General features: G+C 49.7%; 4 protein-coding genes across 5 annotated transcripts; 2 read left to right on the top strand and 2 right to left on the bottom strand.

Annotated features, from left to right (window-relative positions):
* Positions 1-7,383: 7,383 nt before the first annotated feature.
* LOC100382506 (vacuolar proton pump-like protein) lies at positions 7,384-12,534 on the top strand. The gene is made up of 8 exons (NM_001357030.1): positions 7,384-7,726; positions 9,175-9,749; positions 9,856-10,235; positions 10,315-10,401; positions 10,488-10,818; positions 11,244-11,654; positions 11,740-11,799; positions 11,898-12,534. The coding sequence occupies exons 1-8, from the start codon at positions 7,489-7,491 to the stop codon at positions 12,102-12,104; spliced, it is 2,289 nt and encodes a 762-aa protein (NP_001343959.1). The 5' UTR covers positions 7,384-7,488; the 3' UTR covers positions 12,105-12,534.
* A 255-nt stretch (positions 12,535-12,789) lies between these two features.
* Positions 12,790-16,021, bottom strand: LOC100285720 (heparanase-like protein 3). 2 transcript variants are annotated; one of them, XM_023300986.2, is made up of 9 exons: positions 15,451-16,021; positions 15,259-15,324; positions 14,978-15,161; positions 14,745-14,893; positions 14,224-14,457; positions 13,950-14,139; positions 13,731-13,856; positions 13,515-13,614; positions 12,790-13,446 (listed from the first exon to the last, which is right to left on the bottom strand). In XM_023300986.2, exons 1-9 carry the CDS (start codon positions 15,656-15,658, stop codon positions 13,036-13,038), a joined length of 1,668 nt encoding a protein of 555 aa, XP_023156754.1. In that variant the 5' UTR covers positions 15,659-16,021; the 3' UTR covers positions 12,790-13,035. The 2 variants fall into 2 exon arrangements, with proteins under 2 accessions (XP_023156754.1, NP_001359249.1); NM_001372320.1 differs by having other exon boundaries at positions 12,834-13,446; positions 15,259-15,295; positions 15,451-15,896.
* A 1,564-nt stretch (positions 16,022-17,585) lies between these two features.
* On the top strand, positions 17,586-19,131 carry LOC103637993 (uncharacterized). Its single transcript, XM_020543924.3, has one exon. It carries the CDS (start codon positions 18,239-18,241, stop codon positions 18,752-18,754), a length of 516 nt encoding a protein of 171 aa, XP_020399513.1. The 5' UTR covers positions 17,586-18,238; the 3' UTR covers positions 18,755-19,131.
* A 260-nt stretch (positions 19,132-19,391) lies between these two features.
* On the bottom strand, positions 19,392-23,008 carry LOC103637995 (Major facilitator superfamily protein). The gene is made up of 3 exons (XM_008660995.4): positions 22,354-23,008; positions 20,763-21,637; positions 19,392-20,237 (listed from the first exon to the last, which is right to left on the bottom strand). The coding sequence occupies exons 1-3, from the start codon at positions 22,684-22,686 to the stop codon at positions 19,748-19,750; spliced, it is 1,698 nt and encodes a 565-aa protein (XP_008659217.1). The 5' UTR covers positions 22,687-23,008; the 3' UTR covers positions 19,392-19,747.
* Positions 23,009-27,602: the final 4,594 nt, after the last annotated feature.

Here is a 27,602-nt window from a genome sequence, read left to right as displayed (position 1 = left end):
GAAAATCATCGGCCCTTTATTGTCTCCCTGTATGACAACATCTGCGGTGCCTATTTTGATGATGTCCCTTTTTGTTGTTTTTTGAGTTGCTGCAGGCATATGCCCCCCCTGCCGGATTGGTCGGCCTTGAAGGCCGAGTAGTCCGGCAATCCTGTTGGGCTTGTGCCAGGTGACCGGATTGAGCATTGCTCAATCGGTCTTGTACTGGTGGCGTCAACCTGTCAAAAACAGATGTTTGGGGTGCCCCCCAGGCGGGGTACTGTGGCATCCCAAATGGATATGGTGGCATGCCCCACATTTGATTTGGGACATATGGCGGAGGTAAATATGTGTATGGATATGGCATAGGTGGATATGGAGGTGGAGGTGTCCATGCAGGTATGTTAGGTTTCACTTGTATAGTATGACCTTTCATTTATTCCGATTGGTGGGGTGGTCCAATCAGCCTGACCTGGCGCTGCTCATGAATGGGTGAGCCGGGTCGCTTTGCTGGCCGGTCACTGGGGCCGGCCTTCTTTTTTACGTATTTAGACAATAATTGATCAAAAGTTGGGCCGGCTTTAACCAACCGACCAGCTGCCTTGAATGTATTTGTTTTCCACGTACCTATCTCTGGTCGTAGTGGTTTGAAAGTACGTGGCCGTTGTAAGTCCTGGGTACGGCCGAACCGTCCGCCGGAGCTCTCCGGACCGTCCGGTGGGGTCCCGGACCGTCCGCGCCTACGTGCCGGACCGTCCGGGATACGCAGCACGGGTTCCTGCATCTGTCTCCCTGTCTGCGCTTGCCCCCCAGTAATGGAGGCTGTTATGGTCACCTTTAGGGTCTCCCCTCCATCGGGAGTCTTCTCGGCTACCACTTTCCTGCAAGAAACTTTATGATCTTCATCGACCTTTTTAGAATTGCCGATGATTGCCTCTTTGCCTTTGCCTTTATCGGCCGTGTTTGGCCGAACCAAGACTTTCTTGCCCTCGAAGTCGATCACGTTCATTGGAAAGGGCTCTGTATCCACCTGCATTTCCTGAAATTTCAATCGTCCCTCATTAATGGCCGATTGAATCTGTCGTCGGAATACATTACAATCATTAGTGGCATGAGAAAATGAGTTATGCCACTTGCAGTATGCACGACGTTTTAGCTCGTCGGCGGATGAAACAGTGTGATTTATTTTAATATTGCCATTTTTGAGTAATTCGTCAAATATTTTATCGCACATACCAACATTAAATGTAAACTTAACCTCCTCTTGCCGTTTCTTTTGAACCGGCTGCAAGGAGGAACAAGCCAAAGATTTGGCCTGTTTTGGCCAAACCATTTCAGCAGCATATACTTCTGCTGATTCGTCATCTGAGCTACTTTGGTCGCATTCTACTATATGTAAGTTGTGACGCATTGTTTTAGCAGTTTCTTTGCTCCGGCTTTCGCAAGCCAAAGCCCTCTGGTGTAACTGTGCTAGTGTAAAAAATTGGATGCCTTCTAATCTCTCTTTTAAATAATATCGTAGACCATTAAAGGCTAATCCTACTAGCTGTTTTTCTGCTAAATGAATTTGAAAGCATCGGTTTCTTGTATCGCGGAATCTCCGGATGTAATCATTAACCGATTCGTCTTTTGTCTGTTGCAATGACACTAAATCTACCAAATCCAATTCATAATCACCGGAGAAGAAATGATCATGAAATTTTTGTTCTAGATCCCCCCATGATGAAATGGAATTAGGAGGTAAAGTGGCATACCATGCAAATGCGGTTCCTGTTAGCGATAATGAAAATAAACGCACGCGAAATGCCTCTGTGTCTGCCAATTCTCCCAATTGTGCTAAAAACTGGCCTATATGTTCGCGCGTGTTTTTCTCTTGATCACCCGAAAATTTTGTGAATTCGGGTATTCTAGTTCCCTGTGGGTACGGGTGGTGATCAAATCGGCTGTCATAAGGTTTCCGATATGATTGCCCCCCAGGGACCATGCTTACTCCGAGCTTATCTCGGAACGCCCCGGCTATTTCTTCCCTCACTATATCAATGGCAGCCGGTGCAAGACCACCGGCTCTCTGGTCAAACATAGGTTGGGTTGGTTGCATATTAGTATGTTGTCGTTCCCCCCATTGGTTTGAGCTACGTGGTGCATTTCCATTTGCCCTATATGGCTCATAGGTTTGATCGTTTCTTTCCGGCCTTTTAGGTGGGGCCGGAAAGCTTTCCTGGGCTCTGGATCCTGAATTAATGGGCTGGTGCATTGCATAATGTGATAGGAAGTGTTGCTGGGACGGGCGAGGATTCAGGTAATAATCCTCCTCAAAAGACTCATGCGCGGACTGTCCGGATACGTACCCGGACCGTCCGTGGTTATATGCGGACCGTCCGTCATTGTATGCGGACCGTTCGACTGGGTAGTTTGGGTTCTGTGTCATATGTGGTGGCTCGGGCGCATATCTAGGTAACTCATTAAAAATAGGCCCGACTGTTGTTGGCCCGGACGGTCCGCGCTCACGTGCGGACGGTCCGGGCATGTGCAGATCGGCTGATTTGCTGCCGATTTGTGGTTGCTCAGGGTATGTGTCCGTCGGCATCCCATAAAGGGGTTGTGACTGGTCGTGACAACCTGTAGCCGATGTGTTACGCGTGTTACCTCCTAACTCAACCTCGTGCGAAGGAAAATTGGCGATACTAGATTTATCAAATGAACGTACTAGTCTCTTAAGATCGCTTTGCATACCCCCTATGATGTTCTGCATTTGTTCACGCTGATCTTCTACATAATTTCTAAGAGATTGCAGATCGTTGGTATTACTTACATTGGGGATATCTAGCGTGGGTTGGAGCGAAGCCGGATCCGTCGCCCGATGTCGGACGACCTTGTTGTTCCTGTCCACTTTGAAGTTGGCCAAGAACTTTGCTTTCGCCTCTTGGATCATCCGCTCCTTGTGCTCCTCGAACTAGAGCTGCTCGTCAGCCGGCAAGGTTTCCCAAGTCGGCTCTATGATGTTGCTTGGAGAAATATCAGAGCTATCCCTTGAACCGGCCATTGAGGGCCGATTTGATGAGCTTAGATGTGTTGTCCCCAGCGGAGTCGCCAAAAAGTATGTTGACGCCTTTTCGGAGCGTCAAACACTCAACAAGAACCGTGGCGGTGCCCTCTGCACAGGGGCGGACGGTCCGTGGCCTGGTGCGAGGCGCGGTGGTACTCTCTGCGCAGGGGCGGACTGTCCGCGGCCTGGGGCCGGACGGTCCGCGGCCTGGTGCGCGGCTAGGGCTCCTGCCTGACGGCCGGATGGTCCGCGCCCTGGGGCCGGACGGTCCACGCGTACGCAGGGACGGCGGAAGATCGCCGACGGCGCCTGGATCTCGCTCCCGGGAGGGACCCCATCGGGGAGTAGAGATCCTAGGTTGTGTCCAGGCTCGGGTTGGCCGACCTAGACTCCTCTAATCGACGTAGAGCCGAAGAGAGACGAAGAATTTGGGGATTGGATAGCTAAACCTAAACTAGACTAGAACTACTCCTAGGATAAAATGCGAAATAGAAGTTGTATTGATTCGATTGATGATTACAAATCGGCCGTAGACCTCTCTATTTATAGAGGAGGGGGGCTGGACCCTTTACACAACTGATTCCGAGCTAATTCCGCGAATATAGCTAACAACCGTAGCACAAAACTCGGAACCCTAATCTGTTCTGCGCACGCGCGGACCGTCCGGCCCATAGGCACGGACCGTCCGGACCGCGGACCGTCCGGCCTCAGGGCCGGACCGTCCGCTTGCTCATTTCTGGTTCGAACACATGGTGGTCAGCCTGGGCTTCCTTTAACTATTGAAAGCTCAGGGCTCCCGTTATACCTATATATATATCACCAATAACTTAAGTTTGAATGTGTGTCATATTATTATAAAGATTGAAGTTTCCAGCAATCAAGCTTGTCCGTGAAGGGTGCAATAGGGGTGGTAATGGATCATGGCCCTAATACTTGCTTCACAAATCAATAAAGCTCTTAATTTTGTTAGTTCAAAATTGTATTGTTTTATGATCCGGCCCTAACTTGACTCGATCCTTAAATTTGCTAGGCTAAATTAAATGGCCCGTTACCACCCGTAGGTGCAATTAGACCGCTAGCACAGGGCCTCTAATTTTTTAGACTCCCAAATTTTTGAATTTTCTGAATATAAATGGTATGAAAAGCTAAAGACTGTTTATTATTTATGAAATATCGATTTTAAAATAGATAATATAAGATAGCAAGAATATAAGAATAGATTAAATATGAAATGATACATTTTATATTGTTTTTATCTTTATATAGATTTCTGGACCTATTTTTATATTTTTGCATCGGGCCTTCGGCGACGGTACAGGGATTAGAAAGCATAGTTGCTGAGGTGGTCCAATCCAAACCTTGATACCGAGTATTGCCTGGCGTCCGGTGGTCGTGGTCTCGTGGACGTCGGGCGCGCGTAGAGCGCAGGAGCGGTGTCGGCGCTCGGCGTCCGGGTGGCCGTCCGTGTGGAGCAGCAGGGGCGGCGTCGGATGGGATGGCCCAAGTTCCGGCGTCATCCTCTGCCGCGGCGGCGGAGTTTTCGGCTTCTGATACAGTGATTATTTACACTTTTTAGGACAAGCGTGGAAAACGCCTTTAATTAGATTGCTAGTGCGGATAAAAAATGGTGAAAAAGGTCGAGAGCAGCCGTCTCCTGTCCATCGATCGGCCACGACGTGTTAATTTGCTTGCAAGGTCTCCGTCACTCATACTGGAGTACTCATCTTGTGGTTGTGACATTGTGTGGTTAAATGCAGTCATGAAGAGAGTCCACGCAAGGGCAAGGGCCTCTGGGCCAGTTGTTTCGACGTAAACCAAACAGAAGAAAGGGCTATTCCTAAATCCTACTCGTCTAGCCATCTTGTCTATGTGCTCGGAAGCCAAATTGTGGCCAAATAAGCAAGAATCTGTTTCGACATGAAAAAATTATGCGATCTTATATAGAAAGAGCTATAGTTTCACCGGTATCATGAACAAATAACAAGATGGTTTTCTAGTGGTTGTGGTAACGATTGTCTTGTTTTTTTTTTTGGCGATAGACGATGTTGAATTTTTTTCGTTTTGCTGCAGTGCTGCTACATACCCATACTTTAGCCTTTCCTGCCGTCCTTTTTATAAGAAAAATGAACTTAATCTTCGTAAATTTTCTATACGAGTCCTGTGTATTGCCGCGTTCTAAGAGCATCTCCAATAACTTCCTAGAAGTCTTTTCTAAATCAATTTTTTAGTAAAAACACAAAAACATGTCTCCAACAGTTTCATTATAACGTTCCCAACTTTTCATAGCCTTTAAAAACTCACACATTTGTAACTACAAATGAGGAGTTTTTTGGGCTACCCAGAAACAATCTGCCGCTTTAAGAGGATATGTTAGAGAAATGATTAAAATCTACCCGCACTAATTTTTTAGATGCCCCTTAAAACTGATTTTGATGAGTCATTTTCTGGGTAGCTCTCGGAGATGCTCTAATAAAACCCCTAAAGCTAGTTTGATAACTTTATTTTTCGAGGTATTCTGATTTTACGAAGAAAAATAAACTTTTTTTGAGAAAATAAAAATCCATTAAAAAACGATTTTAACAAGTTAGCCTCAAGACTCTCTAAGGGTACCTGGCAGTGGCACCGCCCCCGCCCCTGGTAGGGCTGGAAACGAGCCGAGCCGAGCTCAGCTCAGTTCGGCTCGGTGCGGCTCGGCTCGTCCATTCCACGAGCTAGCGAAAGAGGCTCGGCTCGGCTCTGAGCCATATTCTGGTAATTATCGTTGCATTATTTGGTGAATTAACATTATATAAATTTGAAATATAGAATCATCATTCTACATTATGAGTAAATTAAATTATAACTTGTAATATATTCATCATCGAAGACTAAAAAATGAGCTATTATCCATAAAATTATCTAATATTCATTATTATTCCATAAATTGATCATTTTTGCAAGGCTCGCGAGCTGGAACGAGCCGGCTCGGCTCGGCTCGCTGCAAAAACGAGCTCGAAACAGGAGCTCAGCTCGGCTCGTTTGAGGCTCGCGAGCCGCTCCGAGCTCGAGCCGGCTCGCGAGCCTCGAGCTAATTTTCCAACCCTAGCCCCTGGCCAGTGAGCTGGGCTTCCCCGTGAGCGTCCAACGGCTCCCCTCCCCCCTCACGCTCTTCTCGGTGAGAGCTCTCACCCCCTCTCCGCTAATCAGCTATAATAATTACAAAATTAATTTTTAGATTTACTTAGCAGATAACAATATGTATTATAACACTACAAAAAATTGTATAATCATTTAAAATTCCAAAAACCGATGTATAAAAGTCAAATAACCCAGGGTTAAGGGGACTTGAATAGGAAAATGATTGGATATGAGGAAAAATAAGGGACAGATATTTGAGGAGATAGATATTTAAATATAAATAGAAATTATGAATGTAGGGATTTAGGAGGGGGAATGGTTCAAAATAGCCTAAGAATAAGAGTTTGCCACCTCTCTTGAGCCATCGTCCGCTCGCTGGCAGGAGTGGATATATGGCCATATGGGTGTTTGTTGGGGTCAGTTGACCCCGATAAAATTTATAAATCTTTAAATAAAACACTAAAGTTTGAAAAAACATTGCATCATATAATGAAGCTGACCCTATTCCGACATCATTCTTTGCTAAATTCGCCATTGCTCGCTCATGCCTAAAAAAAGACAGAGTAAGCACGTTGGGGGGTGCTTGGTTCTTTTAGCAGCACAGGCTAGCATGGTAAGGCTGCCTAATCTTGCTCAGCTTGGCCAGCAAATATAACCATGGACAATTTAAATAGCACAACGACATGCATGTCGTGACTGAAATAGTACAGGAAGGCCCACCCGTCGGCCAGCCTCCAATCGCAGAACGTGGTAGCTTTCTCCGTCCGCTCGCCTTGCCAGCGCGGGAGAGCCGAATTGGCCGCCCGTCCGCTTCAACGACGAGGAAAAGCTAGCTTGCCCAGACAAGTTAGCTTGCTAAGCAACGCAAGGTTCTAAACACAACTAGTACCAAACACCCCGTCGCTAATGCAGTATCCAAGAAGATCATTAGCTTATCCAATGCTGAAGGCAAATGACACGTCAGTGCAAGCTCACTCACTTGATCCAGATCTTTCCATGCCTATGCCTATAACCCTAAATAACGGAGATAAGCTAAAAGATATTTATCTCCTGGGCCCACCTGCCATCCCGGGCCCACCGCACCAGCAAGGCCTGCAACTTTCACACCTAACCCTTCCAAGTTAACTGCATTCACGACCCACCCCCCCTTCTTCTCTCTCCTGGCCACCTCCGTCCATTCCACACTCCCTCCTCCGGACGCACCTTCCCCGCTATATAAGGCACGCGCCCCGAGCACAGGCGAAGAGCGTGCAGAGCGAGACGCGTCGCCTCCTCCCTTCCCCCACCCCGCCGCCGCCCTCGCGTCCGTCCGTCCGTCCGTCCGTTATTAGGGTTCGGTCGCCGCCATGGCGATCCTCTCGGCGCTCGCCACCGAGGTGCTCATCCCCGTCGCCGCCGTCATCGGCATCGCCTTCGCCGTCGTGCAGTGGGTGGTCGTGTCGCGCGTGAAGCTCTCCCCGGCCGCGTCCGGCGGCAGCGGCGGCAAGGCCGGCTACGCCGACTCCCTCATCGAGGAGGAGGAGGGGCTCAACGACCACAACGTCGTCGTCAAGTGCGCCGAGATCCAGAACGCCATCTCCGAAGGTGAGGCCGCCCGCCGGGGGTTCCTCAGATCTGGGGCCGATGCTGGGTCCGCCTAGATCCACGCGTTTCTCGGCTGCTCCGGCGAGGATTATGTTTTTTTAGTGTCCGTCGTTTGTTAATAGGATATGCACACGTTTCTCTAAGAGTGGGTGAGATCTTTGCGGGGGGTAGAAGGTCCGGAGTTTTGCTACCCGTTCGTTTATTTAGTGGGTTTCACGCTGATCTGGTCATCTGGCGGTGAAGTTCCTATTATTAGGCTGCGGATGCCTGGGTGAGCTCGAATGCCATTCTATTTTTACCCTCTTCCGGGACCGTAGCAACTGTCTAGGTAGCACAAAATCATCATTTTGTTAGGACCGAAGCGAGTTTCAGGTTGCATGATTTTTTCGGAATGGAAGACAAATATCTATGTCTGTGTGGGGTGGGTGGGTGGGGGCTCGGTACCTCTGGGGACTAACAATTGGTGTATCCCTTCCCCCCTTCAAACCCTTCAAACTATGTACTTTTTTATGATATATTTTTGTTCACTACTGGCACCGTCCCAACTGTGGATTTTTTTCAAGGGTGGCTCATGTGATGTGCTACTGTTGTTTTGCTAGTATTCGATTCACGGGCCCCAAGTAGGGCTGGCAAACAATTCCTTTTTCCCACCTCTTGGACGTGTGATGAGTGTGGGCTTTGGCTTTGGATGCTTGTAGTAGCTTAGCTGGTGGATCTAGGCTTTATTGAAGTTGTCTTTTAATGCCTATCCGTGTTCTTGCCCTGTGTCGGTGCTGCAGTAAAAGGTGTAGCTTTCAGTTGACATGGCCCGATCTCGCCTGGCGCCTTTCTTCTAGACTAAAACTCGGTAATGGAAGGTGCGTGACGGATCTGTCACAAATTGATTATGCAAACACGTAGCAAGTTAGGCAGAGCACCATTTGGTAAGTAGATCTGGACCTGGAAGTTCCTGGGTGGGGGTTCTCTGCCATCTGTCACCCACGTGTCGTTTGTTCACTGACCTTTGAACTTCCCATTTAGATCAGCATGGATGGCCCTAGTGCTCATCAGATACTTGTCCGATATGTGGGGCTTTTGTTTTAAGCGGGTCACCAATCTTTGACCCGATGTGCATGTGCTATTTTCTATGATTGAGACGGCGACACAGGAAGATGAGCACTTTTGGAGTTACCTGGTTGGGGGTCCATGAGTTAGCTGCTTACCTGTGTGGTTGACAAATGGATGTTGGATGCTTCAGTCTATTAATCACCCGTTATTTATTTTCTGATACTGCAAATATAAACTGGACAGGTTTTGACATTCTTTCTGAATCTACTATTGTACCATTGTATTGTACACAGTTTGAATTTGCAGCACAATATAACCTTGTGTGGTTTTATATTTACATCCTAGTGATCCTAACCATATGATTGACATCTAAAAAAAAACTCTTGCTCTTTTATGGACAGGAGCAACATCGTTTCTTTTCACCGAGTACCAATATGTTGGTATCTTCATGGCTATCTTCGCTGTTGTGATCTTCCTCTTCCTTGGTTCGGTTGAGGGATTCAGCACGAAGAGCCAGCCCTGCACATATAGCAAGGACAAGTACTGCAAGCCTGCGCTGTTCACTGCACTCTTTAGCACTGTGTCCTTCTTGCTTGGAGCCATCACCTCTCTGGTCTCTGGTTTCCTTGGCATGAAGATTGCCACATATGCGAATGCCAGAACTACCCTGGAAGCTAGGAAGGGTGTTGGCAAGGCTTTTATCACTGCTTTCCGCTCTGGCGCTGTTATGGGTTTCCTGCTTGCATCAAGTGGGCTTGTGGTTCTGTACATCACAATTAATGTATTTAAGTTGTATTACGGTGATGACTGGGAGGGTCTTTTTGAGTCCATCACTGGCTATGGTCTTGGTGGGTCGTCCATGGCTCTCTTCGGAAGAGTTGGTGGAGGTATCTACACAAAGGCTGCTGATGTTGGTGCCGATCTTGTTGGAAAGGTCGAGAGGAACATTCCTGAGGATGATCCTAGGAACCCAGCTGTAAGTTCTCTTGACATGTACTGTTCGTTTTAGAACAATTCTAGGAGATGTACAATCATTAGTACATGGCATTTCCTTCCCTGAATTTTCAAATTTTATTTTGCAGGTGATTGCTGATAATGTCGGTGACAATGTTGGTGACATTGCTGGAATGGGATCTGATCTCTTTGGGTCATACGCAGAGTCTTCTTGTGCTGCCCTTGTTGTTGCGTCTATTTCATCTTTCGGAATCGACCATGATTTCACTGGGATGTGCTACCCACTCCTTGTTAGCTCTGTTGGTATCATTGTCTGCTTGATCACCACCCTTTTTGCTACTGATTTCTTTGAAGTCAAGGCTGTGAAAGAAATTGAGCCTGCACTTAAGAAGCAGCTCATCATCTCCACCGTCCTGATGACTTTTGGTATTGCTCTAATCAGCTGGTTGGCCCTTCCAGCTAAGTTCACCATCTACAACTTCGGTACTCAGAAGGAGGTTTCCAACTGGTATACTATTTTTTTTTAATCTTTGCCATTTATTTGGTGAATGAAATGTACCGTCTTGACAACTGCCATATCTTTGCAGGGGTTTGTTCTTCTGTGTTTCAATTGGTCTGTGGGCTGGTTTGATTATTGGTTTTGTCACAGAATACTACACTAGCAATGCATACAGGTTCAAAGACTACCACTCTATTATGTTCTCTTGTCATCATTTCTTCCTGATGATGTTTTAATCCTAACATGTGTATTCTGTGGCAGTCCTGTGCAAGATGTTGCGGATTCGTGCAGAACTGGTGCTGCCACTAATGTCATTTTTGGTCTTGCTCTTGGATACAAGTCTGTTATCATCCCGATTTTCGCTATTGCTGTTAGCATCTATGTCAGTTTCTCCATTGCTGCGATGTACGGCATTGCAGTTGCCGCTCTTGGTATGCTGAGCACAATCGCAACTGGTCTTGCTATTGATGCTTATGGTCCCATCAGTGACAATGCTGGTGGTATTGCTGAGATGGCTGGAATGAGCCACAGAATCCGTGAGAGAACTGATGCTCTTGATGCTGCTGGCAACACAACTGCTGCTATTGGAAAGGTAAAAATTCTTGTTATTCATTTGTTGTCTCAACTTGTTCATTTTCCACTGTCATTATTGGCACTATTGGTAGGTTATTTAATGTTTTAACATATGAGAAACTAGTATGTGTAGATAATATGCAACAAAAGAACCATTGTACTCATCTGGTAACCTAATTTATCTGTATCCCTATGTAGTACTTCATCCGTTCCAAACTAGACATTTTGGCTTTTTTAGATACATTGCCATTTTGGCCTTTTTTAGTTACATTGCTGCTTTTATTATGTATCTATACATAATATATATCTGAATGCATGACAAAAGCTATGTATCTTGAAGAGAGTCCAAACATCTTACAATTTGGAATGGAGAGAATAGTAGATAATCTGCAAAAAAAGAACAACTGTACTCCTCTGGTAATTTAATCAGCATCCTTTTTGCAGGGGTTTGCCATTGGTTCAGCTGCTCTTGTGTCCCTGGCGCTTTTTGGTGCCTTTGTCAGCAGAGCTGGAGTGAAGGTCGTCGACGTCCTCTCCCCCAAGGTTTTCATTGGTTTGATTGTTGGAGCCATGCTTCCGTACTGGTTCTCTGCCATGACCATGAAGAGTGTTGGAAGCGCTGCCCTGAAGATGGTGGAGGAGGTCCGCAGGCAGTTCAACACCATTCCTGGGTTGATGGAGGGAACAGCCAAGCCCGACTACGCAACCTGTGTGAAGATCTCCACTGATGCTTCCATCAAGGAGATGATTCCTCCGGGCGCTCTGGTCATGCTGACTCCCCTCATCGTTGGAACCCTCTTTGGCGTCGAGACTCTCTCCGGCGTTCTTGCTGGTGCCCTGGTTTCTGGAGTGCAGGTGCGCGCTTCGCCTCCTTCTACTCTCTCTGTGCACTTCAATGTGTTTGCTTGTTCTAGGGTTTATGGATTTCTGCTCTTGACAGATCGCCATCTCTGCTTCCAACACCGGCGGTGCATGGGACAATGCCAAGAAGTACATCGAGGTGAGTGTTCTGAAAATGTCTTATTGAACACCATGTCTCTTCATCTACGGTCAGTGCTAGCTTTGTCCTCGGCTTCACCTTCTGCTTGTTTCATTCAGGCTGGTGCCAGCGAGCACGCGAGGACCCTCGGTCCCAAGGGATCCGACTGCCACAAGGCCGCTGTGATCGGTGACACCATTGGTGACCCCCTGAAGGACACCTCCGGCCCGTCCCTCAACATCCTCATCAAGCTCATGGCCGTGGAGTCCCTCGTGTTTGCCCCCTTCTTTGCCACCCAGGGTGGCCTGCTCTTCAAGTACCTGTAAAAGGGACAACACCAAGCACACAGCAGAAGTATACGATCTCCCGACCGACCGTGGACAATATCGAATAACTCCTGCCAAATCGCCAGTTCCTTTTGTGTACTGTGCGCTAGCCGCCGCCTAGCTGCACTGCTGTATTTTTGTTTCAGGATTGCTGCTGCTGTTCGCATTCAATCTTTGGGCCTCCCGGAGCCGCCGGAGGCGCGTTTTACTGTTAGCCTTACTACTCTTACTCCCTGTAGCTCCACGTAGAAGAAACCGATGTCCTGCGTCTGGCAATTTTTCTTAGTCCCTTGATGATGGCGATGATGCTGAAACCTTTTTTTGAACAATGATACATGATGATTGTTGCGTTGTACTGGTGGTAAATCACGGTCCGTATTGGCCTGTTCTGTTGGTGCCCATTTCCAATCATCCAATGTCGTGCTCTGCGTTATACGATTGCTGTTTGTACTGTCATAGCTGCTGCCGACAAGGTCATAAAGAACCTTAAACTTGAAGCCAGATCGAGTTCTCTTCTTTTCTCGGTGCTCCACAATATTCTGGTATTTCTTTGGTTCTAGGCAAAGTAATTCTTAGATGCTTTCCGTTATTTTTTTTGCTCTTTTTGAAAAGCTGATGCTTTCCTTGAGCTCACCAAATTTCGTTAGTACCGCTCTTACGTCGATTTCACTGGTGTTTCCAACCATGAACAGAAAGACAAACGGGAACGAGTTTTTCCCTTTCCCATCGCTGATCATCATAAATTTCTTCGACCTTTTACAATTCCAATCGTAAAAAGAAAACAAACTCACCCCCATTGCATTGCATCCCTTTTCTTTCGACAGATGCCTTGCACCTCACTTCACCTCATCTCACCAGATGGAAAGCTTAGCTGTCCATCATCACCAATCACGCCAAACCCATTATGAATCTACCCATCTAAACCGCTACTCTACCGGTCTACCCTACACGCCGGGGCACTGAAATGCGGAACGCGAGCGAACACGATGGAGTAGGGCGTGACGGCGATGGGCCGCGCCGCGTCCACCTCGACCGCCTCCAGGGCGGGGATGTTCCCCGCCGCGTCGGTGGCCAACGCCCTGCCGTTCAGCATCACGACCTGGCTCGTCAGGTCGCCGTCCTTGGGGGTGAGGTGGTACTCGTGTCTCACGGCGCCCGCCGCCGCCTCGCCGCCGCCGGCGAAGCCGGGGACGTGCACGTGCCGGAACTTCCTGCCGCCGCCGTGCTTCCTCGCGTCGTGCCTGTGCCTGTGCGCGTGCGCCGCGGCAGCCCCTTGGGCCGTCACCGAGACCCGCGCGGTGGCGTTGCCGCTCAGGTTGATCAGCAGCAGAGTGATTCCTGGCTGGACGCAACATCGAGAGAGCGTGAATTCTCTAGGAGATGAAAAAAAAGGGCGGCTGAATTGCTTACTGAATCTCTCGCGCAGTGCGCGTACGCGCGGATCTTGTTCGTGCCGCTGAATGTTACTGCTAGAACTTTGGTCCCCATGAGGCGATGCCACAGTAGAGCACTGCAGAGAAAATCGGGAGGAGTTGTGTCATTTGAAACAAGACAAGTCCATTTCGTCGGTGTTACAAGGCTAGGTTTTTTTCGTCAAGTGTTTATACGTACTAAACTTGTTCTTACCTGTAATAGTCAGGGTTAGGCTGGAACGTCGTGGTGTTTAGCAGGCCGTAGTTGCCGCCGACCAAACTCTGCCTGCAGTAGCTCTTGGTGTCGAACCTCGCTGCCATCCCAAGCTGATCTAAAAACCTTGCAAAAAAGAAGAAAAAAAAACACTCAAAACAAACACATATCCAAGAACAGCCACAGAACCCCGACACACCGGACAGCTCGTCAGCGTACCAGAAGCTGAACACGAACGCGTCAGTGACGAGGTGGCGGCCGCTGTTGTAGGCGCCTCCGGCTTCCCCGACCCACGCCACAGCCGACGTCCCCGTGGACTTGAGCAGCCGCTGGAGGTCGCTGAACGTGCTGACCATCCCGTCGAGGGTTGACGGGTCGAGGATCTTGTCGATCAGGTGCGTGTCCCTTCCTGCAATGTATTGTTTTTCCTTCAGTCAGTGTCTCTGTATGCGTCAGCCAAACCATGAACGACGCAAAGTAGCCGCGAGCGTGCCTGGTCCTAGATTGTAGACGTGGTGCGTGACCACGCTCAGTAGATCCGGCCCGGTCTTGACGACAAGCTCAGTAAACCAGGCTTGGTCGAAGAATCCTCCGGGAGCAACCACCAGCGGCTTCGATGGCTCGCTCCGGTACACGTCGTCGACTAGCGCTTTCAGGGCGATCACGTCTGCGGCGTACTGGTCCGCGCCAACCCGAGCTCCCACTCCAGTGCCGCTCAGTTCGTTCCCTGCGTTTTTATGCTTCGAGTTTTATTAAGGACATCAGATGTTGCGTATAAATAAATATAAAAGCTGTGGATAATTCAGGATTTGGAATTGTGCACAGCCTAGCCACACATGGGCTGATGGGCACATGGCACTGTCCCAGAAGATCGGGCAAGCCACGTGTCAGCGCCAGTGATTAGCAACAGTTTCAGAAAAAAAAAAACAGAGAGCACTGAAATATGTTTTTGGACAGAAACTCTCTAGCCCTTCTCTGAAAACATACGAATGCAGTCTAGAAGAACGAACGTACCAAGCTCCCATCCATGGATTCGGTAGCCCTTGTTCGCGGTGTACCGGATCAGCGACGCCGCGTTGGTGTAGTCCCACGGCCCTCCCATGGACCCGTCCGGCAACGGGACGCGGCCGTTGAGCGCGTTGAGCCCGAACACGACCTTGGCACTGCAAGACCAAGACCACCAAGTGATGAATTCTCACCGCCTGAAGAGATGGCTAGGAACCCAGTGACCGCCGGACGGAACTCACCCGGATCTCCGGAAGAAGGCGTTGAGGTCGTCCCACCTGCGCAGGGGCAGGCAGCCCTGCGAGAAGCCGTGCATCTCCGACGCGTTCCTGACGAACGGCGCGCACGGCCGCCCGGCGCCGTACCCGTACATCACCTTGTCCTGCAGCGACCCTCCCAGGCGGAGCAGCAGCGGCGGCGAGAAGGCTGCAACGGAATTTAGCGTTGACCACCGCGTCGGCAAATTAAAGCGAAGCGCTGCTGGGATATGGGAGATTGGGCGGGGCGGGCGTCGCCTACGTACCTCTGACGGCATTGAGCAGGACCTTGTTGGAGAGATCCTGCGGCGGCGCGAGAGGACAGAGAGAAACTGCGCGTCAGCAAGCCAGGCAGGCGAGCGAGCTCGCGCGCGGCGTGTCAATTCATTCGCTGTGTTGCGGACGAACACGAGGTTCTTAATGAGGCGGCCGTGTCGTCAGTTGTGAGTGTGACTCACCAGGTTGAGCAGGCCGGCGCGGCCCCAGGCGCAGGTGCCGTAGTCGCACTTGTCCGGCGGCCACCAGTCCAACGTCGCGCACACGAAGTCCTCCCCGGTCGCCGCGACGGCGCGCCGCCCGTCGACGGCGGCCACCGCTGGTGCCGCCGGCTGCCCGGCGGCCGCCGCCGTGGCGCCCGGTCGTCCTAGCAACGCGGCCAGGAACCATAGGCCGCCCAGAAGCCGGCCTAGCTGCGTCCCTGCGGCGGCCATGCCAACAACTCGCGGACCGACGCCGGCGGAGGAAGAAGCCGCGCAGGCAATGCCTTCAGAGAGCAGAGCGGAGCAGTGTGGCGGCCGTGGCCAACCCGGGCCTACTCCAACAGTTGTAGTTACCGGGGGCAGAGAGGATAGGAGAGGAGAGCACGCGGGAGGAGGAGGGGGAGGGGAGGACGGTGTTGCCGGTTGCCGCCAACGCCCCCACCCACACCTCGGCTAAATAGTAAATGCTGCCAGCCAAGGCATGGAGGCATGCGATGCGACCCCGCGACAGAGGCCAGGCAGAGCGGGACGGGGATGGGATCGGAGCCTGATAACGCGGGGGTGCGGCGCGCAGGACACCTCCACTCCACCGTGCGATGCGACTCTGCGGCTGCGACCACCATTCCGTGCTCGCTGGCTCCTGTCCTGTCCATGCACGGTGCGTGATGACGCGGTAAGCTCGGCGGCCTGTTTAGCGGTTAGCACGCGGGTGGCGGTGACCGCGGGTGAGCTCACGTACAAACAGCTCAGGTTTTGACTGGGTGAGTGGATTTGGTCCTACAAGGAAAACGCCAGCTAGGAGGAAAGAGCTGAGCTGGGGAAGCCGACGCGCGGCGCGGTAGATAGCAGGGCCCAGGGCACCGTTCCACTGGTCCTCAGAAAGCCGCCGCCACACGCATCGTCCAATTGCCCATCCAAAGGCGAAGGGCAAGGGGAGGGGATGGTCGGATGGACCCTACACTACGCTACGCTACACGCAACAGCTTCGCTTTCCTTGTGGGCGCGAAACGCCCTCATACATAATGGCCCATGCCTGACAGTGGCTTGCCTTGGCTTGGCTTTCTTTCAACTTGGATGCATCTCGGTTTCTTGGCTCCGATACTATTTTTTCTCTCTCCATGGGTGGATCCTCATTAGCTACTGCAATGCGCAGCTTTGTTCCAGTCCACAGCTTTGCTATCATACGGAGAAGCGGGCCCAGACATTTAAGATTGGGTATTCAAAATTTCAAAAGATTAAAGAATTTAAGGTTCTAATACTATTTTATGTAATACATTATTGATAAATTAGTGTTCTAACACTATATATCACAAAAACATGGGTATTCAATGAATACCCATGAATACCCTGTGGGCCCGCCATACGAATCACTCGCAGCCACGGGCACAAGTACAGGTACAGAGAGTACCAAAGATCAGGGCAGAAGAGGAAATGCTAGCATACAAAAAACAAGACGATCCGCGCGTCGTGGTCGGGCTCGGGCCGCCGTCCATGCCATGCCGAAGCGCGGCTCGTCGTGGCGTGGGCTCGCGGCTCTCGCCAAGCGGGACTTCCATTTGTTGGGCCAGGCGAGGCCGAGAGAGCAAGGCCTAAGTTTCGGCACCCGCGTGGTGTGGCGTACGACGAGACGCGAGGCTGGGCCTGGACCCTGGAGGCCCTAGGCCCTGGGCCTGCAATGAAGCGCAGTCGCGGACGAACCAGTCCCGGACTGCCTACCGATCTTCCGGCGTGCTCGGCGGCGTTTCAAGATTCTCACATGATGCGCCTCGCTTGCGCACGAATCTGCCACCTGATCCCATGAAATGAAACGGGCGCGCGCGCGCACGCACGCACGCACCGATCTTCCGTGGGTGGGTGGGTGGGCGGCCCACCGGTCCGTGCACGGTGTGCCGGCACCAGTCTCAGTCTGCCACCACCACCATCCAGCCAACAACCAGAACGCCCATCGGGTTCACGTGAGTACGTGACGCCACCCGCCCATCGGCTACACACCAGAACCGGAACGCTCCTGCCACCCCGGGGGAGCGGCTCACTTGCTGCCGTCGCCGCGCTCGGACGATGGACTGGTACGCGTGGCTAGTGCTGGGAATTGGGCCGTGCCGGGCCGGCCCGGCCCAAGCCCATCGTGCTTCGTGCCAAATGGGTTCGGGCCAAGAAAGCCCAAACAATTTTTGGGCCGTGCCGTGCCAGCCCGAAGTGTAAAAACAGTGGCCCAGCCCGGCCCTAAACCACGCCGTGCCTTCGTTGGGCCGTGCCGGCCCAAACCCGGCCCGTATATTTGACCACATAAAATCAAAATATTATTACCATATAAAGTTCATATCTTACTAAATTAAAGATATTAAACAATTATAGCATCATTTAACCACATAAACTCTAAATATAACAACAATATAAACTCAATATCTTACTAAATTAAAGAGATTAAATAGTTTGGGCTTAATTGGGCCGTGCCGGCCCAAGCCTGGCCCATCTATGCGTGCCGTGCTGGGGGCCCGACGGGTCGGAATTTGAGGCCCGGCCCAGGCCCGCCTTCGGGCCGTGCTAGCCCGGCCCATATTATTTCGTGCCGGGCCGTGCTTTGGGCTCTTATTTTCGGGCCGTGCTCGTGCTGGCCCGAAAAGCCCGGCCAGATTCGCAGCACTACGCGTGGCTCTGCAGGGTGGGGCTGCACCCGGACGTGGCCTTGGAGTACGCGCTGCTCTTCGCGCGCAACCAGCTCGGCGCCGCCGACGTGCGCCACCTGGACCACGAGTTCCTCCTCAGCATGGGCGTCGCCGTCGCCAAGCACCGCCTCGAGATCCTCAAGCTCGCCAGGAAGGAGTCGTCGTCGTCCCACCGCAAGGCCGCCGCCATCGCCGTCGTCCTGCCGTGGCGCGCCACCAGGCTGCTCGCCGCGGCGGTGCACCGGTCCGCGCGCTCGGCGCTCGGTCGCCTCCGCGCCTGCCGGGACCGGAACCGGGAGCGGGGCAGGGACAGGGACAGGGCGGCGGCCGTCCTCGCCACGCAGCGCGTGCCTTTGCTGCGGCACCGCGGCGGGAGGGTCGCGCTCGCGCATCGCCACAGCAGCTGCTGGAGCAAGGCCGCGCCGCCCGTGGCTACCATCCGTACTGGCGGGAAGCTGCTGGTCAAGACGCTGCCCGCGCCCGCTGCCTCCATAGCCGCATGCCGCCTCGTGAGCACGGACGTCTGCAGCTGCGACGAAGACGAGGAGGTGGCGGTGATGGACGGCGGCGAGGCGATGCGGTGGGAGTCCATGTTCCAGGACCTGAGGCCAACTTAGGCCCGGGCGCTCGCGTGCCGACGAGTGCGCCCTGTTCTTGCCTCTTCCTGCCGCCATCCAACCGTGCACGTACGCACGTACGTACCGCGAGCGAAGACGACGCCAGTGCTCGGTCAGTGGTCACCACTGCTCACTAGCTAGCTTACCTGCTGTCTTGAGTGTCTGTCATTGCAACCGTGTAAAAATAATGCCCATGTGTCAGTCATTCTCTGAAACTTTGAGCCCGGAATCGATGCATGTGCACGCACACATGACATGACACACCACACAGACGTTGTAAATTCTGTTCTCGCTGCTTGTGCGATCGGATCACGAGTTTATGATGATCAAAAAAAAAATGCCTGCAACATTTTCGTTCCTGGCTTCCTGCTGTGAAGTATTTTAAGGGCTACTACTCGTGTGTCCCAGTTCTGAACTGACAGTCGCCACTCCCCTCAAACCGGGGACACGGCGTCTGGATGTACGGACGTAGATCTGTCGGGTTTCGGCTAAAGTTTAGCTGGCCAACCCTGATCACATCTCAACCACTGCCTGTTCAAAAAAAAAAAACTTCAGTTCTGGACTGCTGATGCTGCCCAGGCCTTGAAGAGACAACATGATTGAGACCTGAGACGCAGTTTGTTTCGCATTTTACGAGAAAAAAAATGCAAATTCGTCTCCGTACCATATGCGATCTGCCAAAATGTCCGGTAAACCCGTGTCGTATACAAGCAACATTGTTCTACATAATAAGTAGGGATTTCAATTATACACCCCCTAAAACTCGGGCCTCGGCGTCGGCGGCTAAACCGGGAGCAAGCATCTGCTGCTGCACGAGGCCATCGCTCCCTCCTCCTATTAGGCCAAGAAGGACCCAAAAAATACAGCCACAGAGCACAAGACTAGCGTGCATGCTCATGAACTACAGCAGGCCATTAACGAAGCTATTCAGAGAGGCCATACCGGATTTTTATTCTAGCAGCAGAAAACAACAAGGCTTTGTATCACCGCCGGTCAATGCGCAGAGTTCCTGGGCTGGCTGAAGGACCCCCCTGCGTAGAGCATCTGGTACACGGGCCGGACCCTCACGGTGAGGACCGTGCTCAGCAGCGTGCCCAGGCAGGCCGCGCCGGCGAGGACGCAGAACGTGAGCCTGAAGCAGCTAGGGCCGTGGCACGCGACGACGTCCGACCCTGCCGCCGCCGCGGCGGCGTGCTGCCTCTCCACCTCGAGGTCGTAGACGTACCCCGCGAGGGTGTTGAACAGGTACGCGCCGACCGGGTTCGCCAGCGTGATGAAGTTGTATATCTTTCCGAAGTGCTTCAGCCCGAAGAGCTCCGACGAGGTCGAGATCACCACGGAGAGCAGGACCCCGTAGCATAAGCCGAGTAAGGCGACGGAGACGTAGAGCGTGGCGAGCCGGCCCAACGCGAAGAGCAGGTACGTGATTATCATCACTACCTGGGTGCATATGACCAGGACGCTTCGTGGGAGTGTCCTTGACCTGCGGAAGAAGATTGCAAGTTGACCCTAGGAATGCGGTGGTGCCACAATTTTGAATCTCAACAAAGTCATGTATAGCACTCACAACATAACAAACAAGAGAAAGCTGTTCCCTACATGTTTCTACACATAAAATTCATGGTTTTTTTTTCTTACTGTTTGTCTTCAGAAAACGGACCCGGTTGCAAGCCTTACTGCTTTGTCAGGCTCTCATGTTCTCTACTCACAGTTTTTACCCAACCTATTGCTATTGGCCAGCACGAGAGAAATTCAAAACCTGAGACTGCAATGCAGTTTTCTAATAGTTCGAAAGGGAGCTAACATGGTTACTACATTTGGGACGCGAGGAGCTATAAAGACACAATGGTTCGCTACCAGATAGTATCTCTCAGTAGTCAGTGCCCACTAGGCCAAAAAAAGCAATGTGAAATTGATAGAGCTATTAAAAGCCAAGAATGGCCCCATCACATGAAAGCAATTATTTCAAAAGAGTAAATAGATGAGTGAATACAAGATATTCTGTTACCTGACAAGATACTCGGAAACAGCACCACCTCCCAGCCGGCCAAAGAAGTTGCAGAAACTGAAGACAGAGAGTGAGATGGTTGTGTCGACAGCACCTGCGGCGATTCCTATCTGTGCCAGATTATTAAGAACGGTGATTCCAGATCCAATCCCAACAAAGCATATTGCAAACAGAAGCCAGAAATCGGCCTTCAGTATCGCTTCGCGAAACCTGAAATCCTCTCCCCTTCTTGGTCTTCTTCTCTTCGGCTTTATGGCCCCTTCACCCTCGGCTAAGAGGACATCGATGTCTGTGGAATCATCTTCTTCAAGATTACCGAGGTTTGATTCGGAGGAAGAAGGCAAAAGCGGCTGTGTGTGATCATTATCAACTGTTGGAGAGTGTGAATCCAATGGGTTTTTTTTCTTCGGGAATAGCGTCATCTTCAATGGTATTGCCAGTGGAGCGAAAATGAGAAGAACCATAACGACAAGCAGAGAATAGTTCATAATGTCATTGACAGCCACGACGTGATCCAATATTGTAGCCCCAACCAGATAAACCCCAAGAAGAACGCTTGCCACTTGCGCAAACATAAAATGGACTTGCTCTGCGTTCGTCTCCACCAGAGAGGGTTCGCAGGGCTGAACAAAGTACATTCCCAGGAGGCACACGGCAGGAATTCCCAGAGCGAGAGAGAGCAAAAGGTTGATGGGTGAATCACGGAGCACTCCGGTGTATATTTCAGTGTAAACAGCGGCACTTAAACCCGAGTACCCTTTCAGAATGCCAGCAACGGCACCTCTGCTGAGCGGGAAGTTCCTCATGTTGGTCACTAGAACGGCAGTCGCCAACCATGCACCACCATTTGTAGCAAGACATAACGCAAACCAAATCTGCAAAAAAGGTCATTAGTCAATTTACACTATCCATCGAAGTAAATCATGGAATGGAAATACACAGCTTGCTGGCTTAGAGTAGGCGAAAAAGCTTGTCTCAAGTTGAAGCTAGCAGAAAGCTAACCACACTCAGAGGGGAAAGAGGAGTGGTGCTAATTCTAGAACACCCGACTCTCCAGTGAGATCTGGCGTGTAAAAGTCCTAGATACGGGCATATTGCAGGTAAACTAAGTTAATTGCTGCATTTTTATTGACCCAATCACCCAAGTGCAGTGAAAATTTGTTTGTTAGTGTTTTTTATGTTCTTTGTCGAGGATATTTTCCTAGTGTATGGCACGCTGCACGCAGCCTGTCCTGTCCCCCCTTGTTAATGGAATCTCAGAAAGAGAGATCTATTTTCCCTCAACCTTTACAGCATAGCATAAGATGTTTAACCATTTTTTAGGGTAATAATGGAGAATAAATCCCAACATCACCATAATAATCCATATATTATGTTTATTACTTGCACAGAGCAAAAGTGCCAAAAAAAGCGACCACTTAAACAATGCCTTCCACGAAAAACTTGCACATCAACAGAGTAACTCAACTTCCGTTTCACGACCATAAACAGGATCTTAAAAATCGACCAGTAATGTCTTTCAGGGAAAAAAAAACGATCAGTAAATTGATGAGAGGTAGCAAAACGAAGAGCGATAGCGGCGGCAGCTCACCAGCCAGTAAGGCAGCGCGGGCGCGACGCCGGAGACGAGGAGCCACGCGGTGCCGTACCCGAGAAGGCACGCGCCGGCGCCGATGAGGAGTAGCAGCGCGGGGTGGAGCCGGTTGCAGAGCACCCCCGGGAGCAGGCCGAGGTTCTCGCCGACGTCGCAGGCGACCCCGAGCAGCGCCAGGCGGCTCTGGTCGGCGCCTAGGGCGACCTTGAGCGCGTGCGAGTAGAGCGCGAACGTGGAGCTGGCGCCGCCCGCGACCTGCACCCACGCGGCCGCCCCCAGCCCCAGCCAAGGCGGCCGGCTCCCCGCCTTCACCGACGCCGGCCCCCGCATCTCGCTCGCCGAGGGGAGCACCGGAGCGGCGTGCGCGATATGCAGTTCAGACGTACAGTGGAGACCTGGAGAGGGGGAGGGGAGCTGCCGTCGGGATCGCGGGTCGGTGTCTCGGTGAGCGCAGTATGGGTGTCCGCGGGCGCCGCGCCTACAGTGTCCGACTTGGAACTTTGGGAGCTGTGCTTCGCTTGGAGCTGGGGTTTGCCGGTTTGGGTTGGGGTCCGTGTGCGCGCGGACGCGTGGGTGGAGGACTGGCGGTGGGAAAAGGTGCGGGGAAAGTGGGTTGTCGAAGATAGATGGCAACGTGCTACTCTCTAAAGTTTTCTTACTCTACGGTAGGCGGTAGCGTCTGGGTCGTAATAACGCTACGATTTCGAAGAAATAATGAGTTAAGAGATATCAATGACATGAGGGGATAGATTGATGATGGTAGCGACGCGAGTAAGTGAAAAAAGGCAACATGACACGGGAGAGAGAAGAGAGAGGGGTGAGAAATGATACAAATGATAATTGTCTATTGGATTTGAGTAATTGAGAGAAGCTATCCAGCGATCTAAACTATTGATTTTGATGGTGTATTAAGTCTGGATACAATTTATTTGGTAGATAGTGTAGGTTATGTGCATGTGAGTGATTTGGTTGAATGAGTTTTATATAGTTTAAAGTGGTAGGTTGATGCATTAAAATTCTACCCAAAATCAACACATAGGCTATTATAAATAGCAAACTTATATGTTTTTTTTTTGTAATTTTAATATTGCCGATCTACTTTACATTGATGTGATACAATTAATTTGTATTTACCTTCAAATATTGTATTTTGTAATAGCGTATGTGGTATTTCTTTAATGTCATATGCAACCAATTATTCACGTCGTCATCGAGTGAGTCACATGATGTTATGCTCCTCGAAGTGGTAAAGGAGAGCTTTTGCAATATGCCCGACTAAAATGAACTTCAAGTGAAAGTCGCCTAGAGGGGGTTAATAGGGCGAATCTGAAATTTACAAACTTAAGCATACACTACAAGCTGGGTTAGCGTTAGAATTAAATGTGAGTCTGAAAAAGAGGGCGAAAACAAATCACAAGCGAATAAGAACGGATGACACGGTGATTTGTTTTACCGAGTTTCGGTTCTTGCAAACCTACTCCCCGTTGAGGTGGTCACAAAGACCGGGTCTCTTTCAACCCTTTCCCTCTCTCAAACAGTCACTTAGACCAAGTGAGCTTCTCTTCTCAATCAAACGGGACACCAAGTCTCCACAAGGACCACCACACAATTGGTGTCTCTTGCCTTGGTTACAATTGAGTTGGAATCAAGAAAGAAAGAAGAAAAACAATCCAAGCGCAAGAGCTCAAATGAACACAAGTATCTTTCTCTCACTAGTCACTATTTGATTGGAATTGTCTTTGGACTTGGGAGAGGATTTGATCTCTTGTTTGTGTCTTGTATTGAATGCTATAGCTCTTGTATGAGGTGTGAAGGCTGAAAACTTGGATGCAATGAATGGTGGGTGGTTGGAGGTATTTATAGCCCCAACCACCAAAAGAACCGTTGGTGGAGGCTGCTGTCGCATGGCGCACCGGACACAGTCCGGTGCGCCAGCCACGTCACCCGACCGTTAGGGTTCGACCGTTGGAGCTTCTGTCTTCTGGGCCACCGGACAGTCACTGTTCACTGTCCGGTGCGCCTTCTGGCTCTGCTCTGACTTCTGCGCACTGTAGCGCATTAACTGCTCTCTGCAGACGACCGTTGGCGCGAAGTAGCCGTTGCTCCGCTGGCACACCGGACAGTCCGGTGAATTACAACGGAGCGGCTCCCAGAATTCCCGAAGGTGGCAAGTTCAGAGTTTGGTTCCCTGGTGCACCGGACACTGCACACCGGACAGTCCGGTGCGCCAGACCAGGGCACACTTCGGTTGTCTTTTGCTCTCTTTGTTTGAACCCACTTGGTCTTTTTATTAGTTTGTTGTGAACCTTTGGCACCTGTAGAACTCATAATCTAGAGCAAACTAGTTAGTCCAATTATTTGTGTTGGGCAATTCAACCACCAAAATCAATTAGAAAAAGGTGTAAGCCTATTTCCCTTTCAGTCTCCACTTTTTGGTGATTGATGCCAACACAAACCAAAGCAAATATAAAAGTGCAGAATTGAACTAGTTTGCATAATGTAAGTGCAAAGGTTGCTTGGAATGAAACCAATAATTATTTCTACTATATATGCATGGATGGCTTTCTTCTTACTTAAAATTTTGGACCACGCTTGCGCCACTTATTTTGTTTTGCAATATTTTGGAATTTTTTTCAAAAAATCTTTTGCAAATAGTCAAAGGTATATGAATAAGATTTTGAGAAGCATTTTCAAGATTTGAAATTTTCTCTCCCTGTTTCAAATGCTTTTCCTTTGACTAAACAAAACTCCCCCTTAATGAAATCCTCCTCTTAGTGTTCAAGAGGGTTTTAGATATTATTATTGAAGAGGGTATACTAATTTGAAATTATATCAAAAATAAGATACCACTTGAAAAACATACCAATTAAAAAATCTTTTCTTAATCCATATTTGAAAGACTACATTTTTGAAATTGGTGGTGGTGCGGTCCTTTTGCTTTGGGCTAATACTTTCTCCCCCTTTGGCATGAATCGCCAAAAATGGATACCTGTGAGTTAAATATAAGCCCTTTTAACTACTTTCTCCCCCTATGGTAAATAATATATGAGTGAAGATTATACCAAATTGGAGAGCGGTGTGGAGCGACAGCGAAAAATGAATAATCGATGGAGTGGAGTGGAAGCCTTGTCTTCGCCGAAGACTCCATTTCCCTTTCAATCTATGACTTAGCTTGAAATACACTTGAAAACCACATTAGTCATAGAAAAGAAAGAGATATGATCAAAGGTATATAAATGAGCTGTTGGGACCATGCTTCGTCGCCGAAGGTCCTGCAGGAAGAAACACCTTCGGCAAAACCTGTTTATACGTGATACCAAAGTTACCACTCATGAAGCTTCGGTATTATGGCGTATCCGAAGATGAAGGATCGAACTGACTTAAAGGTGGAATGACTTTTTAGTCCATAAGGTCTGAGTCATAATTGTAATCTTTTGTAAGGGGTATGATTGTAATTTCTTACAGGCTGCGTCCTGTGCCTATAAATAGTGAACAATACTCCTTTACTGTTCACGGAATCCTGTAATTGCTAACGCATTACTCTGGAATTATTGTTTTCTGTCAAGGCGAAGGTATAAATGTAACTAAACATCATGTTTTAATATTTCAATTTATATTATAAAATGGGTGAATGATGTTATTTATTCTTGGTATTCTTTAATGTCTTATATTTTATATTTCATTTCACATTATTTTACTTCTGATCATGAAGGTAAGACCTTCGTGATTTATCATCCATAACCTTCGTCCGAAGCTCATTAAATCCTCAGGGAAATAATGCTTCAGCGGACGAAGGGCTTTAACATTTAACATTCTATGTTGCCTTGTTCTTAATTCATAGCATTTGAGAACAAGTCCCCAACATTGGCGCCCACCTCCGGTGAACTCACTTCCACTTTCTTGAGACAATGGCTTCATTCAAGAACCAAGGTGGAGCTGCTTCGGCTCCGAAGTTGATTCTCCCGATAATAGGCGGTTCATGCTCAGAGCTGGCTAACAAGAAACATAAGAAGGAGGCATAGAGAAGAGTACAACATGTAGGGGTACAAGGACCCTTCATCAAGTCAAGATGGTCTCACATTCCAATTACCTTCTCTCAAGAGGATCTTTAGCTCAAGGATTACCCACACAATGATGCTATGGTTATCTCTTGTGTGATCAAAGGATTTCTGGTCCACAATGTTTTGGTTGATACAGGCAGTGCAGCGGATATTATATTTGCTAAGGCCTTCAGACAAATGCAAGAGCCCAAAGACAAGATTCATGATGCTACGCACCCTCTTTGTGGCTTCAGAGGAAGATAGATTGTAGCACTCGGTAAGATTACCATGCCAGTGACCTTCGGATTCGTCAACAATACAAGGACTGAGCAAGTTGTGTTTGACATTGTCGACATGGAGTATCCTTACAATGCTATCATCGGTCGCGGAACACTCAATACTTTTGAAGCAATTCTTCATCCAGCATATCTTTGCATGAAGATACCTTCGGATCAGGGACCTATTGCTATTCATGGGAGTCAGAAAGCTACCAGAAAGGCCGAGGGGAATTGGACTGATTCAAAAGCAATCCACAATATAGATGAAGCTGAAGCTTGTGAGCAGTACAAGTACAGAAGGGAGAAGGCTGCTTCGGCCGATCAGCCGAAACCCATGCTTTTATGCGAAGATATCGTAGAGCAGAAGGTGCTGCTGGGATCTCAATTGTCTGAGCAACAAGAGAAGGTGCTGCTGGGATCTCAATTGTCTGAGCAACAAGAGCAGAAGGCGCTAGCGGACTTAGCTTGATAGGCAAAGGTTCAGTCATTACCTTTAGAATCTCTTCCACTTCGACAGCAGAAGGTGTTGCAGGAGCTTCCTCCTCTTGGGCCGACGTCGTTGGTTTTGGGGATGCAGCTTTTCTTTTCTTTGGAGCAGCTATCTTCGGCTCAGGGCTCAGTTTTCTTTTCTCAGAAATTTCTTTGTCCTTTTTAGCCATTTTGGTGCCTTCTTTGTCAAGGACACTGGCAATCCTTTTTCTCTTCTGGCCTTCGGCATCTCCGCCCAGTTGCTCATAATCAGGGTAATCAAAATTCAAGCCATCTAGCACCCGATTCAATCTTCGTTTCGGACGAGTGCCGAAGGCCATAGTCATTAACTGATCTTCTTTCTTAGAGTAATTACCGAGGATATCGTTGCACATAACCTCGATTGTGTCCAACCACTCCTGGCAGGGTATTTTAAAGTGTTTCTTAAACTTGTAGTGAT

This window comes from Zea mays, chromosome 9, assembly GCF_902167145.1.
Source record: "Zea mays cultivar B73 chromosome 9, Zm-B73-REFERENCE-NAM-5.0, whole genome shotgun sequence".
In the NCBI taxonomy this organism is placed as follows: Eukaryota; Viridiplantae; Streptophyta; class Magnoliopsida; order Poales; family Poaceae; genus Zea; species Zea mays.
The sequence above is the reverse complement of the archived record's forward strand: the minus strand, read 5'-3'. Positions and strand labels throughout refer to the sequence as shown.